General features: G+C 42.0%; 1 protein-coding gene across 8 annotated transcripts in view; it reads right to left on the reverse strand.

The window, feature by feature from the left end:
• PLXNB2 (plexin B2) overlaps positions 1–18,756 on the reverse strand; it is a 405,779-nt gene that overhangs the window by 85,067 nt on the left and 301,956 nt on the right. For all 8 annotated transcript variants that reach the window (XM_077338327.1, XM_077338326.1, XM_077338324.1 and 5 more), the window contains 5 exons: positions 16,452–16,602; positions 13,973–14,084; positions 11,399–11,501; positions 10,947–11,048; positions 1,435–1,527 (listed from right to left, as the gene is read on the reverse strand). In XM_077338327.1, coding sequence (XP_077194442.1) covers positions 1,435–1,527; positions 10,947–11,048; positions 11,399–11,501; positions 13,973–14,084; positions 16,452–16,602 — 561 coding nt within the window. The remainder of the gene's footprint in view (positions 1–1,434; positions 1,528–10,946; positions 11,049–11,398; positions 11,502–13,972; positions 14,085–16,451; positions 16,603–18,756) is intronic.

Here is an 18,756-nt window from a genome sequence, read left to right on the forward strand (position 1 = left end):
CTCCTGAAAGATTGGAATAGGCTTAAGAGTGCAGACAGGGGCATGTTGTTGAGATGCAGCTTTGCATTTATCCTTGTCTTTGAGTTTATACTTTGCTCTCTTAGCTGGTGACTAAGATGACACTTGATAAGCTGGAGGGGAGCACCATCCAAGTAAGACCCATTTTACAACATATATCCAGGAGGCAGAGCCAACCATGTTAATTCTGAGGACATGGCAACAGATAATTTTTCTGGGGATGACTTGGAAGAGGCTTTGAGGGCTTTTTTATGCCCTGTCCCCCTGAGCTTTGGAGGTGAAGCACTAGCAGGCCTTACATGTGGGGACATTGCGTTCTTCACCCAAACAAAACAGAAATCATGTTTGCTATTTGGGTGCATTTGGGTGCAACAATGGGTGCATTTTTAAAAAAGGGCATTTTGAACTATGATATTTCCTCAGAGCAAAACATTCACAGAAAACCAGGAAGCAATTCCTCACTAGTGCAAGATCAGAGACTCCAGAAAGAAGAGGAATGGAGGAGCACATGGTCCCTCGGTAGCAACAAGCCTACCGGCTCCAGCATGCAGCTTTTAGCTGTAAAGACCTCTCTGGTGGCAGGCCTGGTCATGCACAGTCCCTATGCGGCCTGCACAGAAGATACTTGTTGGACAATAGTTAAACACATAAATGTGTGCCAAATTTTATAAGCATATTAACACTTCCTCAAAAGAATAATGCTTGTTTATTCAGTTTTTTTAAATGAGAAGATAGAACCTCAAGGTTTTCCTTTCAGAATAAATGTATTTTCAAGTGAATGAGAAAAAAGAAAATATTCATGTAAACACGGTTGAATTGTGCAAGGACACATAAATGAATGACCCCCTGCCCTCAAAGACAGTTTAGGCATAATAAAGTGAGACCCTGCACGGTGCTCTATTGAGTCAAATTTCTGGTTTGTCCCATTCACAGTTACGTACTTGCTTGATTCTAAAAATATAACTCTAAAAACTGGAAGATTTCAAACAGCAGAAAATGTCCACAATTGCTCTAGCAATCTATAATGTTTTGCTTGTGAACTTAATGTCAACAAGCTTCTGTTTCAAGCATTACTTATAAACAGATTATACATTATTCAGAAATCACAGAAAAGGAGGCAGTTTCTTGCAATGGGGGGGGGGTCCAAAGAATCATCCGTAAATGCCTTGTTAATGGACATCGCTATTGTGGTTAAGTATTTGTAATGCCACACACAATTACCTTCACAAACTACTGCCTTTGTACACGACGTTAAGATATGCTTGTAGTTGAAAAAATGACTTTTGTAATTTTATATTCATAAAATTAACCTGGATATAGTGGTAAAAGTGTTCAATCTAACAATAAACTCTTTTGTAAGAATTCAGAACAGTGATAATTAAAAAAATGAAAATACATAAAATGTACCACATGTACCTTTTGACTTGTAAAGGAGAAAGTTACATTAGATGATTGTTTCACAAGGGTCTCAAAGTCAAATTCCTCATTCCCAATAAAGAAAGATTGACCCTGAAAATAAAACGTTAGAATTTTATACCATCACAGACCAGGAGACATGTTATTGACCAATTTACTTAACCAAGACAACTGTAAACACCGCTTAATAATAATAATAATAATAATAATAATAATAATAATAATAATAATAATAATAATAATAAATTTATTTGATTTATTTCCTGCCACTCCCGAAGCAGCTCTTAGTGGGTTACAATAGTCCTTCATAAAACACAGTAAAACCCCATTAAAACCAGACATAACAAAATACAATAAAATTGACAGTATGGTGGAAACCCACATTTGTGCTCCTCCCAAACCTAATCTATCTAATAGCTAATAACAGGGGGGGGGGAGCCAATGATCTCACATTGGTCAGGACACAGTCCACAATAGGACAGGCCCAAGGCCTGGGCAGGGCAACAATCTTCCTAACCACCCTGGCCTACACCAAAGACCTGGCAGAAGAACTCGGCTTTGCAGGCCCTGTGGAATGCAGAAAGCTCCTGCAGGGCCTGCAGCTCAACTAGGAGCTCATTCCACCAGGTCAGGGCCCTGGCCCTGATTGAGACCAGGAGTGCTTCTCTTGGGCCAGGAATAACCAACAGGTCAGTACTCACAGAGCCTAAAGCCCTGCGGGGGGCATAGAGCAACAGACTGTCCCTCAGATATGTGAAGCCCAGACCACAAAGGGCCTTAAAGGTCAGGACCAAAACCTTGAACCTGATCTGGACAGCAACTGAGAACCAATGCAGTTGCCTCCGCACAAGATATGGGCCCTCCAAGATATTCCTGTGAGGATCCTAGCAGCTGCATTCTGTACAAGCTGCAATTTTTGGGTCAAGGACAAGAGCAAGTTACAGAAATTTAATCTGAAGCTGACTGTCACATGGATCACTGTGGCTAGTTGGTCATGGGGACAGGTAGAGTGCTAGTAGCCGGGCTTGGTGAAGATGGAAAAAAGCCTGGCCAGCAACCCTCCTGACCTGTGCCTCTATGGTTAGTGAGGTATCAATGGTGACTCCCAGATTCCTGGCCTAGGATGCAATGGTAAGTTGCATCCCAGCCAGGCTGGGCAATCGTGCTTCTTGGCCAATCCCCCCCGACTTCCCAACCACAGGACCTCCATCTTGGAGGGGTTGAGTTTCAGACGACTCTGCTCCAACCATCCTGTTTCCAAACATCTGGCAAATGGTTCCAGGGGGGAGCCTGGCAGCTGTCCATCAGGAGATAGAGCTGGGCATCATCAGCATATTGATGACAACCCAGCCTGAAACTCCACACCAGCTGGGCCAGAAGGCTCAAAAACCATGGGGGAAAGGACTGCATCCCGAGGGACCCCACAAGGGAGTTGATAGGCACGCAACAACTCTTCCCCCACAGCCACCTTCTGGGTCCGGTTATGGAGAAAGGAGTGTAACCAGCTTAAAGCTGTGCCCCGTATTCCCGTCCCGGTGAGGTGGTGGGCCAGCAGTTCATGGTCGACCACATCAAATGCAGCTGGCAGATCTAACAGAACCAGTAAGGCTGACCCGCCTTGATCCAACTGGCACCAGAGATCATCCATCAGGGCGACCAACACCATCTCCACCCCGTGGCCAGGACGGAAGCCAGAAAGGTATGGTCAAGAGCTGAAGTTTCCTCCAAGAATGCCAGGACCTGGTCTGCAGTGGCCCTTTCAACTACCTTACCTAGGAACGCTAAATGTGAAACCAGGCGGTAGCTGACCAGGTCCTACAGAAATAGGTGGGTCAAGGCATCAATTTTAGCCATATTGTAGAAGTACTTTACTAGTATATTCAAATATCAGTATATATTGAAATATCATGCAAAAGCAAAAAAGTGAGAGATGAAATAGGATTTTATATCATTTACTAAGGAACCAAAAAGATTCTTCCTCATAATTCTTGTTCAAAAGAAGAACAACACTGTACACAACACCTACCCAAGAAATATTGGTTTCTCAGAGGGTTTCCCCCCAGAAAAGCAGTACCCAAATGAAGCAAATGACAGGAATGCAAGGTATATGACAGAAGAGAAAGCCTTGACAAAATGGCAGAATTTCTAAAGAATAGCCAAGGATGAATCAGTCTAGAAAGTGAACTATAAAGAAGGAGCCCATCTCAGGAACTAATAGGGTACTGGCCTACATAAGATCTAACAAATAAAGAAAGAAACTTTCAGTGATAAAATCTCAAATATTATGAGCATACCTTCCAACACATAACTACCAAATGAGAAATTCCAACTTTGCAGTTATGTTACTGAAAAAGTTCATGAACAAGCAGTGACAGCATTTAGATAGTCATTAAAAAGATAGCTTGCTGAGATATTGTAGCAGAAAGACCTAAAGTGTTCCAGCCCAGGAAACTTTTGAAGGATGAATAGATTCTGTGCCTTGTCTACCTCTTCTGGTCTTACTCATTAATTATAGGGCTGAGGAAGGCATTAGGCAGACTACACAGAAAGGGGTGGGCAGCATCCCAGCACTCTTCTGTACTACATTTTATACTTCTCAGGAGCGGAATAGTATTTTCCTATAGTTAAGAGATTTGCAATACAAAGATTATTTTTGATAAGGAAAATTAGATTTGTTTTTAAAAATGTGGGATTTGAACAGGACAATAAAAGTCATGCGATTTCACAAAGCTGCATCAGGAATGGACTTTGTAAGATAACTGACAGCTCTAAGTAAATGTAGGCATTAATCTAACAAAATACAATATTCAGCTAAACTTCTATATTCTCTAAACAGGGACTAATGATTTTAGACGGAAAACAGTTTCAGGACTTTAAAATGATGATATTCTAGCTTGGACGTGTGGGCCATGATATTATTGTATGACTCTGAACTATTAACTGCCAACAGCCTGCAGTGGAAAAATTATCCTGTCACTTTAAAATAAGAACTATTTTTATACTGTTTTTCACTACCCAAAGGAGTCCCAAAATGGCTTACAAAAACCTTTCCATTCCTCTTCCCACAATAGATACCCCATGAGGTAAGTGGGGCTTAGAAAGCTCTAACAAGAGTATTCTGTGAGATCTGTGACTTAGCCCAAGGTCATCCAGCTGGCGGCATGTGGAGGAGTTGGGGAATCAAACCCAGTTCTCCTGATTAGAGTCAACTGCTGTTAACTACTATCAGGTGATATTTACCTCTGTGCCATGGGAGGCTTCCGCTCCCCTTTCCACATGCTAATGCTCAATTAAAGGGACAGGATGCTTTGCTTCAGGCCTGCTGGCAATCCTGTCTGTTCAGATACACAAATTACATCTCTAGGCTACATTTCATCAAACTACAATGTGTTTCCATTCAGTTGTACCCTCACCTCCTTTTTGTTGTTGTTATTGTTGTTGACAATTAGGCCCCAACTGTTCCCAAAACATGCAAAAAATGATAGCAAATTTTTTTTATGCACTAAGGAATCATGGAAATAATGCCTTCAAGAAGAAATAAGCAAATCAAATGCCTGGGAATGTAGAAATTTTGCAGGCATCAGAAAATGTGGGCACTGGTGCAACAGTCCAACAATAATGGGAGGACTGTGAGTCACACACATAACAGTGGGACAAGCAGACACTAGTGAGTAAAACCCGTATCTAATTCTTAGTTGAGCCAAGCCAACTTCCTTTTTGAGGTTCTTCAGGGATGCGTTCAGCCTGGACTGAAGCACTATTTTGATCTTAAGATACAGTTCTGGATCTAAATCTTACCATAGTACTAATAGGTTAGACTTGAAATAGTAAAATACTGAAGAGGTTCATTGAAAGCAAATGACAAAATAGAAGGTCCTCTTGGCAACCTGATTTGTGAGTATTGCTTAAATTCCAAAATGTCCAGGAACTCTCAAATAACAACACTATAGCAAATTTTGGTAGTGTAGTGCATTACCATAATTTTGCCTTTATTTTGCAGAGTTTAATACATCACTTTATACATGTCCATCTAAGACTGACGCTTCTGCTACAGAGCATGTTCAACAATTACTCATACTGCATCCCTGAATCAGTTACTTCCAGGCTGTGTGTGGGCTGAGACAATTACACATATAATCCTGTTTATAGCTTAACACAGCTGCTTACTCCCACCCAAATACACAGGCTTATTTTTCCTATTGTAGTCATTATTTCTGTGTCTCAATTAAAATTCTACAAGTATTAAATGGTAGGTCTAAACTGAACTGCAAACACCCCCATATTATAGATTTTTGGTGGAAAATAGTAAACTCTTGACATCAACCTTTGCTCAGCCTTTACTGACATAAAAATCTCATTTTTGCTTGTGGATTTTTCCATGGAAGGTGGACATGGTCACTGATAACATATAGGTGAAAGCAGAGTTTCTGGGGGAAGGGGCAAAAGAGACTAAAGAGCCCTGGGTATTCACAGAATCAAGCTTTCATATTATATTTTAAAGAATGCAAGCTTGTACCCTATGTTTGAAGGGTACAATATGATGTACAGGCGCAGTATGGGGATACGCAAGAGCCTAGAATGGAAGTGGCACAAGACTGATGCAAAAGGCTGCAAGAACAACTAGATACTGCTGCATTAGGAACATGATTTGTTCATCTCAGACAGAGCAGAGAGGGTTAGAATGAGTTTGGAGGAACACTTGTGATGAAGCGTCAAGAACATCTCATAGGACACTTATGAAAACCTATGAGATGGCAGGGAATGTAGTGAAGAGAGATTTCTATGCAGCCTCAATTGCACCCACAAGCTCAGGCCTAGCACAATTATTTAAGGTAATTTGGTCCCTTACCACCCTTAAAGAAGGGCATTCAAATTGTATACCAAAAGAAGAAGTGCACCTCCCGTCTTGATGGGGTGCAGCTTTAGCCTTTGAGCTGTGAGGCCTTTGCAAACTTTTTCACAAATAAAATGTTCACTCTCTGCTGTGATCTTCCCCCAGTGGTTAATTGGGCATCTTCAGGGGAATATCTTGAATGCTTCAGGAGGTTTTTTTTTTTTTTTTTGCAAACCAAAATAGATAGGCTCCTTGCTTCAGTGAGGCTGACCACTCGCCCTTGGACCCCTGTCCTTGAAGGCTCCTCAAAATGGGTGATGAGAGGATTGGAAGGCCCCTATGAGAAATAATTAACCTGTCTTTAACAAGAGGGACATTCCTGAGTGGGTTAAAGGAGGCACTGGTCGAACCCCTGTTGAAAAAAAAAAACGTCTCTGGACCTGCAGGAACCCACCAGCTACCACCTTGTTTCACACCTAGTGTTCTTGGAGAAGGTGGTGGAGCAGGTGGCTGTGGATCAATTAAAGGAATACCTAGATGAAGCTTCCGTACTGGATCCATCCCAGTCCCGTTTGTGGCTCAGCTACACGGTGGATATGAAGCTGGTTGCTCTGATGGATGACCTCCAAAGTCAGCTGGATCAAGGCAGGTTGGCACTGCTGGTATTGTTAAATCATTTTGTAGTGTTTGATGTAGTTAATCATAAGCTGCTAGCTCACTGCCTCGCTGACGTGGGAGTATGTTCGTCAGCCTTGCAATGGCTCCTCCAAGGTCAGGGGTATAGGGATGCGATCAGGGATGATAAATTGTGCTAATCCAAAGGGCGCAATCCTCTCCCTGCTTTTATTTAACACCCTCATGTACCCACTAGGCCAGCTTGTCCAGGGGCTGGACTGTCACTAATATGCAGATGACACCCAGCTCTATCTGTTAATGAGTGGCTGGCTAAACACTCCCCCCCAAATCTTTGGCCAAGGGCCTAGGAGCCATGGCAGAATGGCTCCAGCAAAACTGTATGGGGCTCAACCCCCTGATGATGGAGATTCTGTGGCTGGGAAGGAAGGGTCCAAAGGAAGAAGCGTACTTCCCATCTTGATGGGTTGTACCTTCAGGCTGCATAGACCATCAAGAATCTGAGGGTGACCTTTGATGCCTCTCTTACTATGGGGGTTGCAGGTCACAAAGGTAGCGCAGTAAGTGTTCTTCCATCTACATCAGGTAAAGCTACTAGTACCTATATCCCTGACCCAGAAATTACAGCTATTCCAGAATGCAGCTGTCCAGGTCTTTATTAGTACCCCTTGGAGAGTGCACATTTGGCCAGTCCTCCAGCAGCTGCACTGGCTTCCAGTTGAGCTCTGGATAAGGTTTAACACCTTAACCTTTAAGGCCTCACATGATCTGAGATTGGTGTACCTGAGGGACCATCTCTTTGAATGCACCCTGCAAAGAACACTTCACTCAGCACTCTCCACTGGTGATCCCCGGCCCCAGAGAGGTGTGCTTGGCCTCAACCAGAGTAAGGGACTTTTCAGCTCTGGCCCCAGTCTGGTGAAATGAGCTGCCAGCAGAAAGGCGGGCCATCATGAACCTACCTAAGTTCCAGAGGGCCTGTAAAACAGAGCTCATTCACCAGACATTTGGCTGAGGCCAAGGACCACTGTTACCATCCAAATGGGCCCACGAGATGGGCTCCTACTCTCCTGATCTCACGCATAGCTGGTAACTGGTATCTGATTCCCAGATGCAATAGGGATTCCCAGATGCAATAGGGATTCATCTGATTCCCAGATGCAATAGGGAAAGATTTGAGGGAGCATGCTCTTCATTTTTAGTTAGATATTTTTAGACTGATGAATTTTTAAGATCTAGTAATTTATTATTTGTATGGATTTTTTTAAACTGTCAAATCGTGAGCCACCTGAAGACTGCTTGGACAGGGGAGGCCTATAAGTCTAAAAATAAAAGTTAAAAAATGAATAAATAAGGACCATCTCTAGTCAGACCTCACACCGGTAAAACAGTGTCCAGGTGCAGGTTGTGGCCTCAAGGGTTGAGGAACTTGCTTCCAGCATTCTTTGGTTGCATTTCAGAAATGGGTAATACACTTTAATTCTGCCAAATGTACAAAGATCAAATATAAATATATAGTGTTTTTTATTCTACATATTTCTTTTGTAAACCACCTGGTGAATATGATTGTGAAAGGTAAGCCAGGATAGTTACCAGACAAATTTATTTTCTCAACCTTTGGCCTCTAATCTGGAGAACTGGGTTTGATTCCCGACTCTTCCTCATACAGCCATCTGCGTGACCCTGGGCCAGTCACAGTTCTCTCAGAGCTCTCTCAGCCCCACAGGTTGTATGTTGTGGGAAGAGGAAAGGTAGGTGATTGTAACTTGCTTTGACAATGTTTTGGGTAATAAAGGAGGGTACAAAAAAACTGCTCCATCAAGTCGATTAGTCTCCAGTGAGGAAGGCCATAAATGAAAAAATAAAATATTCTTTCAACTTGTGGCAGAGTCTCAGATGTGAGCAAATAGTGGCCCAGGGTGAGACTCATTGGTTGATCTGGAGCTTATAGAGTTTATTTCTCATCACAGAAAGTACAGCAAAGAACTGTTTAAAATACCATTGCATTTTTGCTTACCAAAAGAATGTTAAAATATACTAATGACAGTTTTATCCTCTTAGATACATTTTAAAGAAATAACATTGGATAGAGAACAAGTATATGCCTATGAATTATAGTAGACAATTAAACAAAATATACAGTCTTCAGCATGTTCCCCTGTTCATCACAATGTTAGGTTCCAATACGATAAATACTAAACATAAAGCAGTGAGCCATACAATATCCATTTTCTTCCCTCAACTGTCATGGAGCAAGTTTAGTACTGTGTGTTAAACACTAGAGTGTATCCAACTATTCGGACTTTCTTTTTTGCTGTTCATGTAGTAAACTGCTGAGCCCCTTCAAATTTAGTTTTGGGGGTTTAACACACCATCACGAACAGCATCAGGAACAGAGTTAGGGTCTGTGGTAGAAAACAGGAATAGGTAGAATGCACTCCTTCATCTTCCAAGTTGCCATTAAGTATTCAGAATTGCATGGCTGGATAGGTGCCAAGGGATCTATATATATATTTAGCAAAGTGTGAGCATATCTGTGAATATCTATATCTGTGGATCTGGCTCAGATTGAGAGAGATTTCCCACCCTGCAAACTAGGGGAACCCCCTCAGGGGTTTTCAGAAAAATAACAGCAATTAAAAATTGTATTTACATCTGCCCCCAAATAATTTTATATGTATGTGTGTGCGCAGATTATTCTTCTGCGCAACTGACACAGCAGCTCCCAAGTGCCCGGGCTAGCTACCAGCGTCCCTGCTGCTGATCTGGTGGCTCCAAAGGACCTGTCAGCTCCTAGGGGTCTTGTTCCAAATGCAGTATCTGCAAGAAGTCCTGCCACCAACATGGTGGCTCTTGGGGATCCTGCAAACTATCAGGACCTTGCTCCCAATGCAGCAGCAGCTCTGGAGGGCTCTGCTGGCTGCCAAGGACTTTGCTGCTGCTGAGGTGGGTCCCAGGGGGTCTCCCTGCTACAGTCACTTGGGTTATGCTTACATGGCTTTTGTAATTGATATATCATTTGTAATCTATTTTAAGGACTGTTTTTAGTAGAAAGCATAAAGATCATCTAAATAAATAAAATAGGACCAAGTTCAGAGGATCTGTGGAGAAGAAACTGAGGAAGTGGGGGGGGGGGCAATTACTGCAGGGACAACAAAACCACTGCAGTCAATGTTCACTGCAGTCCAAAAGTTCTTTCCCAAAGCAAAGAGCCAGACTTGGCTTTCCTCCACCATACTGGAAATGTTACAGAAGACCCAGAAAGGACTCACTTAGGCCCATTATGCACGGAGTGGAAGGTCCGCATTCGGGGTGGAGTGGTGGTGGCTAAAATCACCAATTATGCACGCTGCAGGCAGCAACCGGGCACAGAGTCAATGTATGCTGGCAAAAAAGCCACGTTAGTGAGATGCGGAAGAAAGTGGAGCTTCCCGGGACCAAGGTGCAACCAGAAGCGGCTCCAGAGAAGCCGCATGCATAATCGGATACTCTGGGGTTTGCCGCCGTTGCATTCTGTCCCGTGCATAAGCGGTTTGCTTCGCTTCTTCCTCCTCTGCATTTTCCATGCCGCCGTTTCAGCGGCCGTGCATAATAGGCCTTAGAGCTGCTGGAATACTGATTTGGAAATAGCTACCTCCATCATAGTAAAGTGCTTAGAACTTAACAACAAATTGTGACTGACCTCACTCCTTATGGTAGTCAAGGACTGGTACAAACATCTATGGTTGTCATTTTGTGATACTATCCATCCTTTCTCAAAATTCCAACCGTGTCCACAGGTTAACAATATTTAGGGACAGCAGCATTACACCAATTGGGAGTGAAGATTAAAATGAACTATACAAATCTCATAATCAAAAATGATTTACAAATCAGTTTTGAAAGCAGGAATCTCCAGTCCTGTAGAAATTCAATTACTCAGTGGTTACAGATGCCACATCCACATTTTCAACTGCAGGAATTCATAAGTAGTAGAATGCAGAGGTGGAAACACCTATAAGCCTACTTGGAAACAAATATGTTGTAGGCATAAAGAATTGAGTACCTGATAATTGTCTAGATTCTTCCCTTCAAAGTGTACTTCTGTTACATAGTCCATAGGTATTATTTCAGGATTGGGATTTAGAAATTGTGGGCATACTTCCTCCTATAAAAACAGACATTTTATATACAATTAAATATATATCACTACAAACCTCAACAGATTTTGGATACTGAAATTATTCTATTCTGAAGAGTTTTCATGAGTAGAAAAGAGTGACGGATTTGCTTACAGCCTTTCAAATTAGACATGCTACAAATGATTGCAACATATGTGAAGCTACCATTCCCATTTCTGAAACCTCTGTCCTCCCACTAAAGTAATACAGTAAGGCAAATATTTAATTTCCCCTTATTCATAATTATGCAATCCAAATATTATAGTTCTTGTCCATATCAAGGGGGAATATATTGCTTGAAATAGTTTACAGGAATATATGCTCATTTTAAATTTACCATATTTTGTTTAATCACATCTTTTTTTAAAGATGAGTCTTCACAGTTATGATTACGCCAGTCCCATTCACAATTCCATCTACTACTTGCACAGGAGAAGCATCTGTATGGATAAACAAAAGTTAGCAAAGTTTTAGTTTGCAATCCCTTCTTCCTTCCTTATCATTACATTTTAGTTTCTGAAGAAAAATTAACTTAGATATATCCTGCTTGTTGCTGGCCAACCTACTCTCCCAGACACCAGAAGCTAGGTACATAGTATCTACAAAAAGACAGAAAAGTCATGTAGTATATTCAGAAATCTGAAAGACAACATGTCTTGACATGGACATGCTATCATGGAAATGCCATCAAAGACACAAGAAAGAAGTGTTGTCAAGCTCTGACAAATTTGGTTGAGGCCTGGTATCAGATGCACGTGCATACATTAACAAATGTTTACAATGTACCAGATATCCTATGTTTAAAATGAACCTTAATCACTCAAGAAAATAATTTGTTCAATAACTGACAAAGTAGATGAGGTAATTTGAACTGTCAAATTCCACAGCCAGCCAAACTATAGGAAAGAGAGATTAAACAGTATAACTTGTCAGCCTGATGAATGGGTCAGTGAGGGTATAGGGAACTGACCCCACTGAACCCAATTTAATTCAACAATTCCACAAAAGTTCATAGAGGTATTACAGGTGCTTTCACTGGAGTAGTCACATCCCCCCAGCAACCAGCATGGGATGGGGGACTAACCAGGTGGCAGGGGGAGTTTGATGGTTATGCACTGATATAACTTCCAATGCACACCAGAAAGGACATCAGTGCATTACTGGCAAAGCTTTGAAATTTGGGCAAAATGCTATGGCTTAACCATACCCAAATACCAGAGCATTCCCAACATCCCCTAGGCATATGGCGAGTGACACCTTCACCCTCGGGCACTGATGTCCTCCTATTCCATTTTGGTTCCATTCCCACCCACTGGCAGTGGGAAATGCTAGTTTGGAGTGGGGGCTGGAATCCTAGCTTACATACACATTGATTAACGCACTTCCAACCCACTTTCAATATACTTTAGTGATTGCTACACACAATAAAATCCAGTTGCCATGTGCATTAAAAGTAGATTAAAAGTGTATTATTCAACATGTGTGAAACCATTTGTTCATGACACACAACAACTTGTTGTTGTTAGGTGCAAAGTCATGTCCGACCCATCGCGACCCCATGGACAATGATCCTCCAGGCTTTCCTGTCCTCTACCATTCCTCGAAGTCCATTTAAGTTTGCACAAACTGCTTCAGTGACTTCATCCAGCTACCTCATTCTCTGTCATCCCCTTCTTCTTTTGCCCTCAATCGCTCCCAGCATTAGGCTCTTCTCCAGGGAGTCCTTCCTTCTCATGAGGTGGCCAAAGTACTTGAGTTTCATCTTCATGATCCGGCCTTCTAAGGAGCAGTCAGGGCTGATCTCCTCTAGGACTGACCAGTTTGTTTGCTTTGCAGTCCAAGGGACTCGCAAGAGTCTTCTCCAGCACCAGAGTTCAAAAGCCTCAATTCTTTGACGCTCGGCCTTCCTTATGGTCCAACTTTCGCAGCCATACATTGCAACTGGGAATATCATAGCCTTGACTAAACGCACTTTTGTTGGCAGGGTGATGTCTCTGCTTTTTAAGATGCTGTCTAGATTTGCCATAGCTTTCCTCCCCAGAAGCAAGCGTCTTTTAATTTCTTTGCTGCAGTCCCCATCTGCAGTGATCTTGGAGCCCAGGAAAATAAAATCTGTCACTATCTCCATTTCTTCCCCATCTATTTGCCAGGAATTGAGAGGACTGGATACCATGATCTTTGTTTTCTTGTGGTGAGTTTCAAGCCAACTTTTGCACTCTCCTCCTTTACCCGCATCTAAAGGCTCTTTAGTTCCTCTTCACTTTCTGCCATTAGAGTGGTATCATCTGCATATCTGAGGTTGTTGATATTTCTCCCTGCAATCTTGATCCCTATTTGTGACTCCTCTAATCCCGTCATTCTCATGATGTTCTCCGCATACAAATTAAATAGGCAAGGCGACAGTATACAGCCTTGCCGAACTTCTTTCTCAATTTTGAACCAATCAGTGATTCCATGTTCAGTTCTCACTGTTGCTTCTTGACCTGCATATAGGTTTCTCAAGAGACAAATAAGATGCTCTGGTATTCCCATCTCTTTAAAAACTTGCCACAATTTGTTGTGCTCCACACAATCAAAGGCTTTAGCATAGTCAATGAAGCAGAAGTAAATGTTCTTCTGGAACTCCCTAGCTTTCTCCATGATCCAGCGTATGTTGGCAATTTGATCTCTAGTTCCTTTGCCTCTTCGAAAACCTGCCTCTTCGAAATCCTGCCTATACTTCTGGAACACAACAACTAAACTGTTGTATACCTTTCCTGGAATTTGCTCATGTCCATTCACGGGAAAGGCAACCTTACATTTTGAGAGCTATGACTGACTTCAATGACATCTGCTAAGCTACTGTAATATTTGAATGCATTCAGCATGGTATATACATGGTAGTGAGAGAGTTAAGCAGATACAAACTTACGGTTCATTTTTTGAAAGATTTATAGCTTCTTTACAGTCATAAAAAGGGTATGTAGTTAATGCAAAAAATATACCATCCCCAAAGGTCAGATGTAGTGGAACTAAGACATGGTCTATTGGGGAAAAAAGACAGAGAATGAATAGGTACACCCCCACACCCATTTCAAGCCACAATATTAATCCCCTAAAAAAGAATTTGTTGAACTCAAGGATCATAGCAACTTTATGTTCACTCAGAATGAAACTGTGTTAAATCTTTAGTAACTGAAAGAACAAATATTAACTGGAGAAAGAAGGAGGACGTATAATAAAACTTTTATTTTTGATAGTTCTGTGCCTGTTTGAGAGGGATAACTGTCCTGTTACTTAAAAATGCAAACCAAACCAAAATAAACAATATGAAAATAAGATGCATTGTTGGGAAAACAAAGGTATTTTAATGTAATTATTTTTCACATCAGACCTTTATGAATTCTACACTATGAATTAAGTAGATGACTTCAGAGGTTACTGAAACAAGTAATATGTACTTAACATAATAAGTTAACCATAGCATCTTGCAAAGCTAGTCTGTTGCACCTAGTTTCTCTTTTAATGGGTTTGGATTCTAGATCCTTAGACAGAAATTGGGACTTCCCTCAATGAGGCTTCCAGCTATTTCTCTTATAGAAATCATCAAGCCCCTGTGACAACCTATTTCACAAGCTATTGAGCAATTTCAAACTCAGCTTTCCTCTTAACAGCTTTTTGAAAGAGTGTTGACAGCTTAAATTTAAGCCCACTTTGTGAAGAATCCGGTAGGAAATTCCAGGTTGTTTTTCATTTCAATCTTTATTCTGGGGTCAAATGCAAAATTGGATAGGGAAAAAAAAGGTGCAAGTTAATTCAGTGCTTCATTTTAAAACTGATATTTACTAACAGTGTAAGATTATTTACATTTGACAGAACTCTTGGAAGAAATAGGTGTGCCTGGGAGTCATATTACAATGCATTTTGAACTAAAGCATCTTACACTTAAAGCAGTCTATAAGAGACAGCATCATGGAAAAAAACAATGTGTGAGCTTTTTACTTGCTAATAAATATTAAGATTGGCAATGTGCTTAAAACAGGCATTTATAAAGAGATTTGTGCAAAGTCTTCAGTAATTATGAATCAAAGGCACAAACTACTCTAACTTATGTCTTGGAAATGCCCAAGGGAGACATCTTTTAAGAAGGTTTGATCTTGGGATTGATGGAAACACGGCAAACAGAATACTGACTTCACTAATCACTAACAAAATACATACAAATATAAGTGTCACATGTGTCATTTGTTGTCTTTACCCATCAGAGCAAAATATTTATCTTTCAAACTTATTTTTAAAAATATATAGGAAAAACTGCTGTGAAATTGAGTATACTGGACAGGTATGAAAAATATGAAGCAACTCTAACAGGAAAAATATTGTCTGAAAATATTCTTGGTCCAAACTCTAAACCAATACACACAAAGTGGGCTGCAAAACAGAAGCATGAGTCTCCCCTAGCAACTGAATTTACTTAAACTAGAATACAAATAGTTGCTCATATAACTTATATCCGAGGGTCCTTTATGCAAATCCCTAGATACCTGTGGAAATGCTCCCTATGGCAACTGGCTTGTTTTGAACTCTTATGGGTTTTATAATTATTGTTTTTATTGTTACAATAATTTTATTTATATTGTAAGTTGTCTTGAGTTCAGTAAGGGAATAAGGCACTGAATAAATGTTTTAAATGATTAAAATTAAAATCTACTTAAAAGAACTTGGACTGAAAAGTACTTGCTGCCCATTCTGTGGCAATCTGGGCATAGGCAGAGCTGTTTTGGGCAGGCAGTCTGTGTCTGCACACCAGATTGCCGGGAACAGGGGTCTTATTAAGAGACTGGCACATGCCGAACAAGGCCTGTCCCAACAGGACAACCAACAACTGCAGACTCCCTGGGGGTTCCCAGATGGTTGAAGTGCTGGGCACTACTGGCTGACTGAGTGTCTGCTTCGGTAGCTAGGAAGCCCTCTGGGAACAGAAGGTAGAGCAGTCCACTGACTGCCCAGAACAGGGGAGCCTCGTTAAAGAGGTTGGACACATACTGAGCAAGCACCACCTTGGTGGAAGCGAGCTTGATGGCACTTGCTTAGTACCAGATGGCAGAAGGTGGCCACTTAGAGGTTCACACCCATTGGCACCGAACCACTGTTGTCCCCCTACCTTGGGTGGTTCCTCCTACCCAGGGGTGCCTCAGCTGCAAGAAGGCCTCTGGGGATCAGATGGCCCAAGGTAGTCCATTGACTGCAAGAGCACAGCTCCTCCCATGCTGTGTCCTGCTCCTGTAAATAAATAAAGCTGTGGCCTTGTTTACCCTACTACCTGTGTCCGAATGCTCTTTTGGCCCAAAGCTTGCCCGTCTACTATGCAATGGGTGTACACTAAACATGAGGCATTACTGTTGCTTTACCTTGGCCTTTAGGTGTTGGAGGGATTACCTCTGGAGGATCACAGATAATAGCTTCCTCTATTAACTCTGCCTGATGACTTGTTTCACCAAAGTGACACTGTAGCTGGTCATCGTCATTTAAATCTGGCATAGGGCTTAGAGTCAATTCTACCTGGAAAGACCAACAAATGTAAAAGAAATGGTTTGAAATCAACAGACAAAAGGGTTGGTTCACTTACATAATGGCAATATCAAAGGAGATGCATAGTTTTATATTGCTCCACAGACATAACCCTGGCTCGTTTATTTCAAGAATTAACAATGTATGTTATACTATGGATGGGAAAGAATAGGAAAACCCTGGCTTGTTTTGAACCAAAAGGCTCAAAACAACTGGCCACTCCATTTTGTTGAGGGACCATTTCCCCCCCTATGTCCACTCACAGGGCTCTTTGCTCTGTGGGAACAAATAAATTGGTGATCCCTGGCCCACAAGGAGTTTGCTTTACCTCAAGCAGGGCCAGGGCCTTTTTGGCGTTGGAGCCCACCTGGTGAAATAAGCTAAGGGTCTTGTGAGAGCTGACTCAGTTTCACAGGTCCTGTAAGAGCTCTTCTGCCAGGCTTTTGGTTGAGGTTGCGTGCACACGAGAGCTTACCTTCCTCTAGAGTTGGAGTTTAGAGTCTCTCATCTAGAACATCACCCTGGGCACTTGGTGAATGTGGCAGTCTGGGGGGATAGATGGGGGTTAGGGGCCTGGGAGGGTTGTGCTTATTTTGTATAGTTCTTTTTATTGTATGTTTTAATTGTTGTTGTTGGCCACCATGAGATGGCAGGTTGGGAGTGGCGTTACACAAATAACAACAACAACACTTAACTGTGTGATAGTGACGACCTCTAGAATCATAGAGTTGGAAGGGGCCATATAGGCTATCTAGTCCAATTCCCTGCTCAATTGAGATTCAGCCTAAAACATCCATGATAAATATCTGTCCAGCTGCTTCTTAAAAACCTGCCAGTGAGGGGGGCCTCGACATCGCTTTAGGCAGCTGATTCATCTGCTGAACTATTCTGACTGTGAAACTCCCCCCCCCCATATATATAGCTGGTACCATTCTATATGCTGTTTAAAACCATTACTGTGGGTCCTCTCCTGCCAACAGGATTCCTTGCCCTTCTCTAAGGCCCATTATGCACGGCCGCCGAAACGGCGATTTCGGGTCACATGGAAAACGCGGAGGGGGAAGACGCGACGCATACCGGTTATACACGGGGCGGGGCGCGGCGCGACGGCGGCAAAACCCAGAGTAACCGATTATGCACGCGCCGATCCGGGCGCCGCTTCTGGTTGCGCCCCGCTCACCCGGAAGCTGCGCTTTCTTCCGCGTTTCACTGACGCGGCTTTTTTGGCGGCATGCACCGAAGCTGCAGCCGGTTGCAGCCGGCTCCGTGCGTTATCCGTGATTTTAGTCGCCGTCATTCCACCCCGAATGTGCGCTAAAACCCCCGTGCATAATGGGTCCCTGTGACAAAATTTGAAATATTTAAAGACAACAATCATGGTTCCTCTCAACCATCCCTTCTCCAGGTTGAACATTTCCAAATCCCTCAGCCTTTCCTCATAGGGCTTAGTTTCCTGGCCCTGGATCATCCTCATCTCTCTCCATGCACCCTTTAAAGTTGTCCATGTCCTTTTTGAAGTGAGGCCTTCATAACTTCACATAATATTCAAGGTGCACTCTGACCAACGCAATTTATAGTGGACTATGATAATCTTGTGATTTTGATGCAATGCCTCTGTTGATACAGCCCAAGACTGCATTTGCCTCCTCTATCGCTGCATCACACCATCTGGTCATATTTAGCTTACAGTCCATAAGTACCCCAAGATTTCATTCACACATACTGCTATACAGAAGTATCGCTCCCATCCAGTATACATGCATCACACTTTTGTGACTCAGATGTAGAACTCTTAACTTATCCTTAATTAATTGCATCTTGCTATCATTTGCCCACTTTTCTAGCATGTTCAGCTCTTGATAAACCTAAGGGTTCTATTAAAGTTACCATTCTTGTCGAAATATTGTTTTAGTTGATATGTTATGCTATGATGGTTATACTGTTATGATGTTCTATGTAACTACACTATGATGTTTTATGTAAACCATCTAGAGCTGTATGGAAGGGTGATATAAAAAATCTAAATAAATAAATAAAATAATAAATTGTTTGGACCAGCAAGTGTGATGAAGATTGTACAATGGGATCTACAACTGCTAGAACAGAGCTGCTGATTTTTGAAGACCCCACAATATTATGATAGTT

This window comes from Paroedura picta, chromosome 5, assembly GCF_049243985.1.
Source record: "Paroedura picta isolate Pp20150507F chromosome 5, Ppicta_v3.0, whole genome shotgun sequence".
Taxonomy (NCBI): domain Eukaryota; kingdom Metazoa; phylum Chordata; class Lepidosauria; order Squamata; family Gekkonidae; genus Paroedura; species Paroedura picta.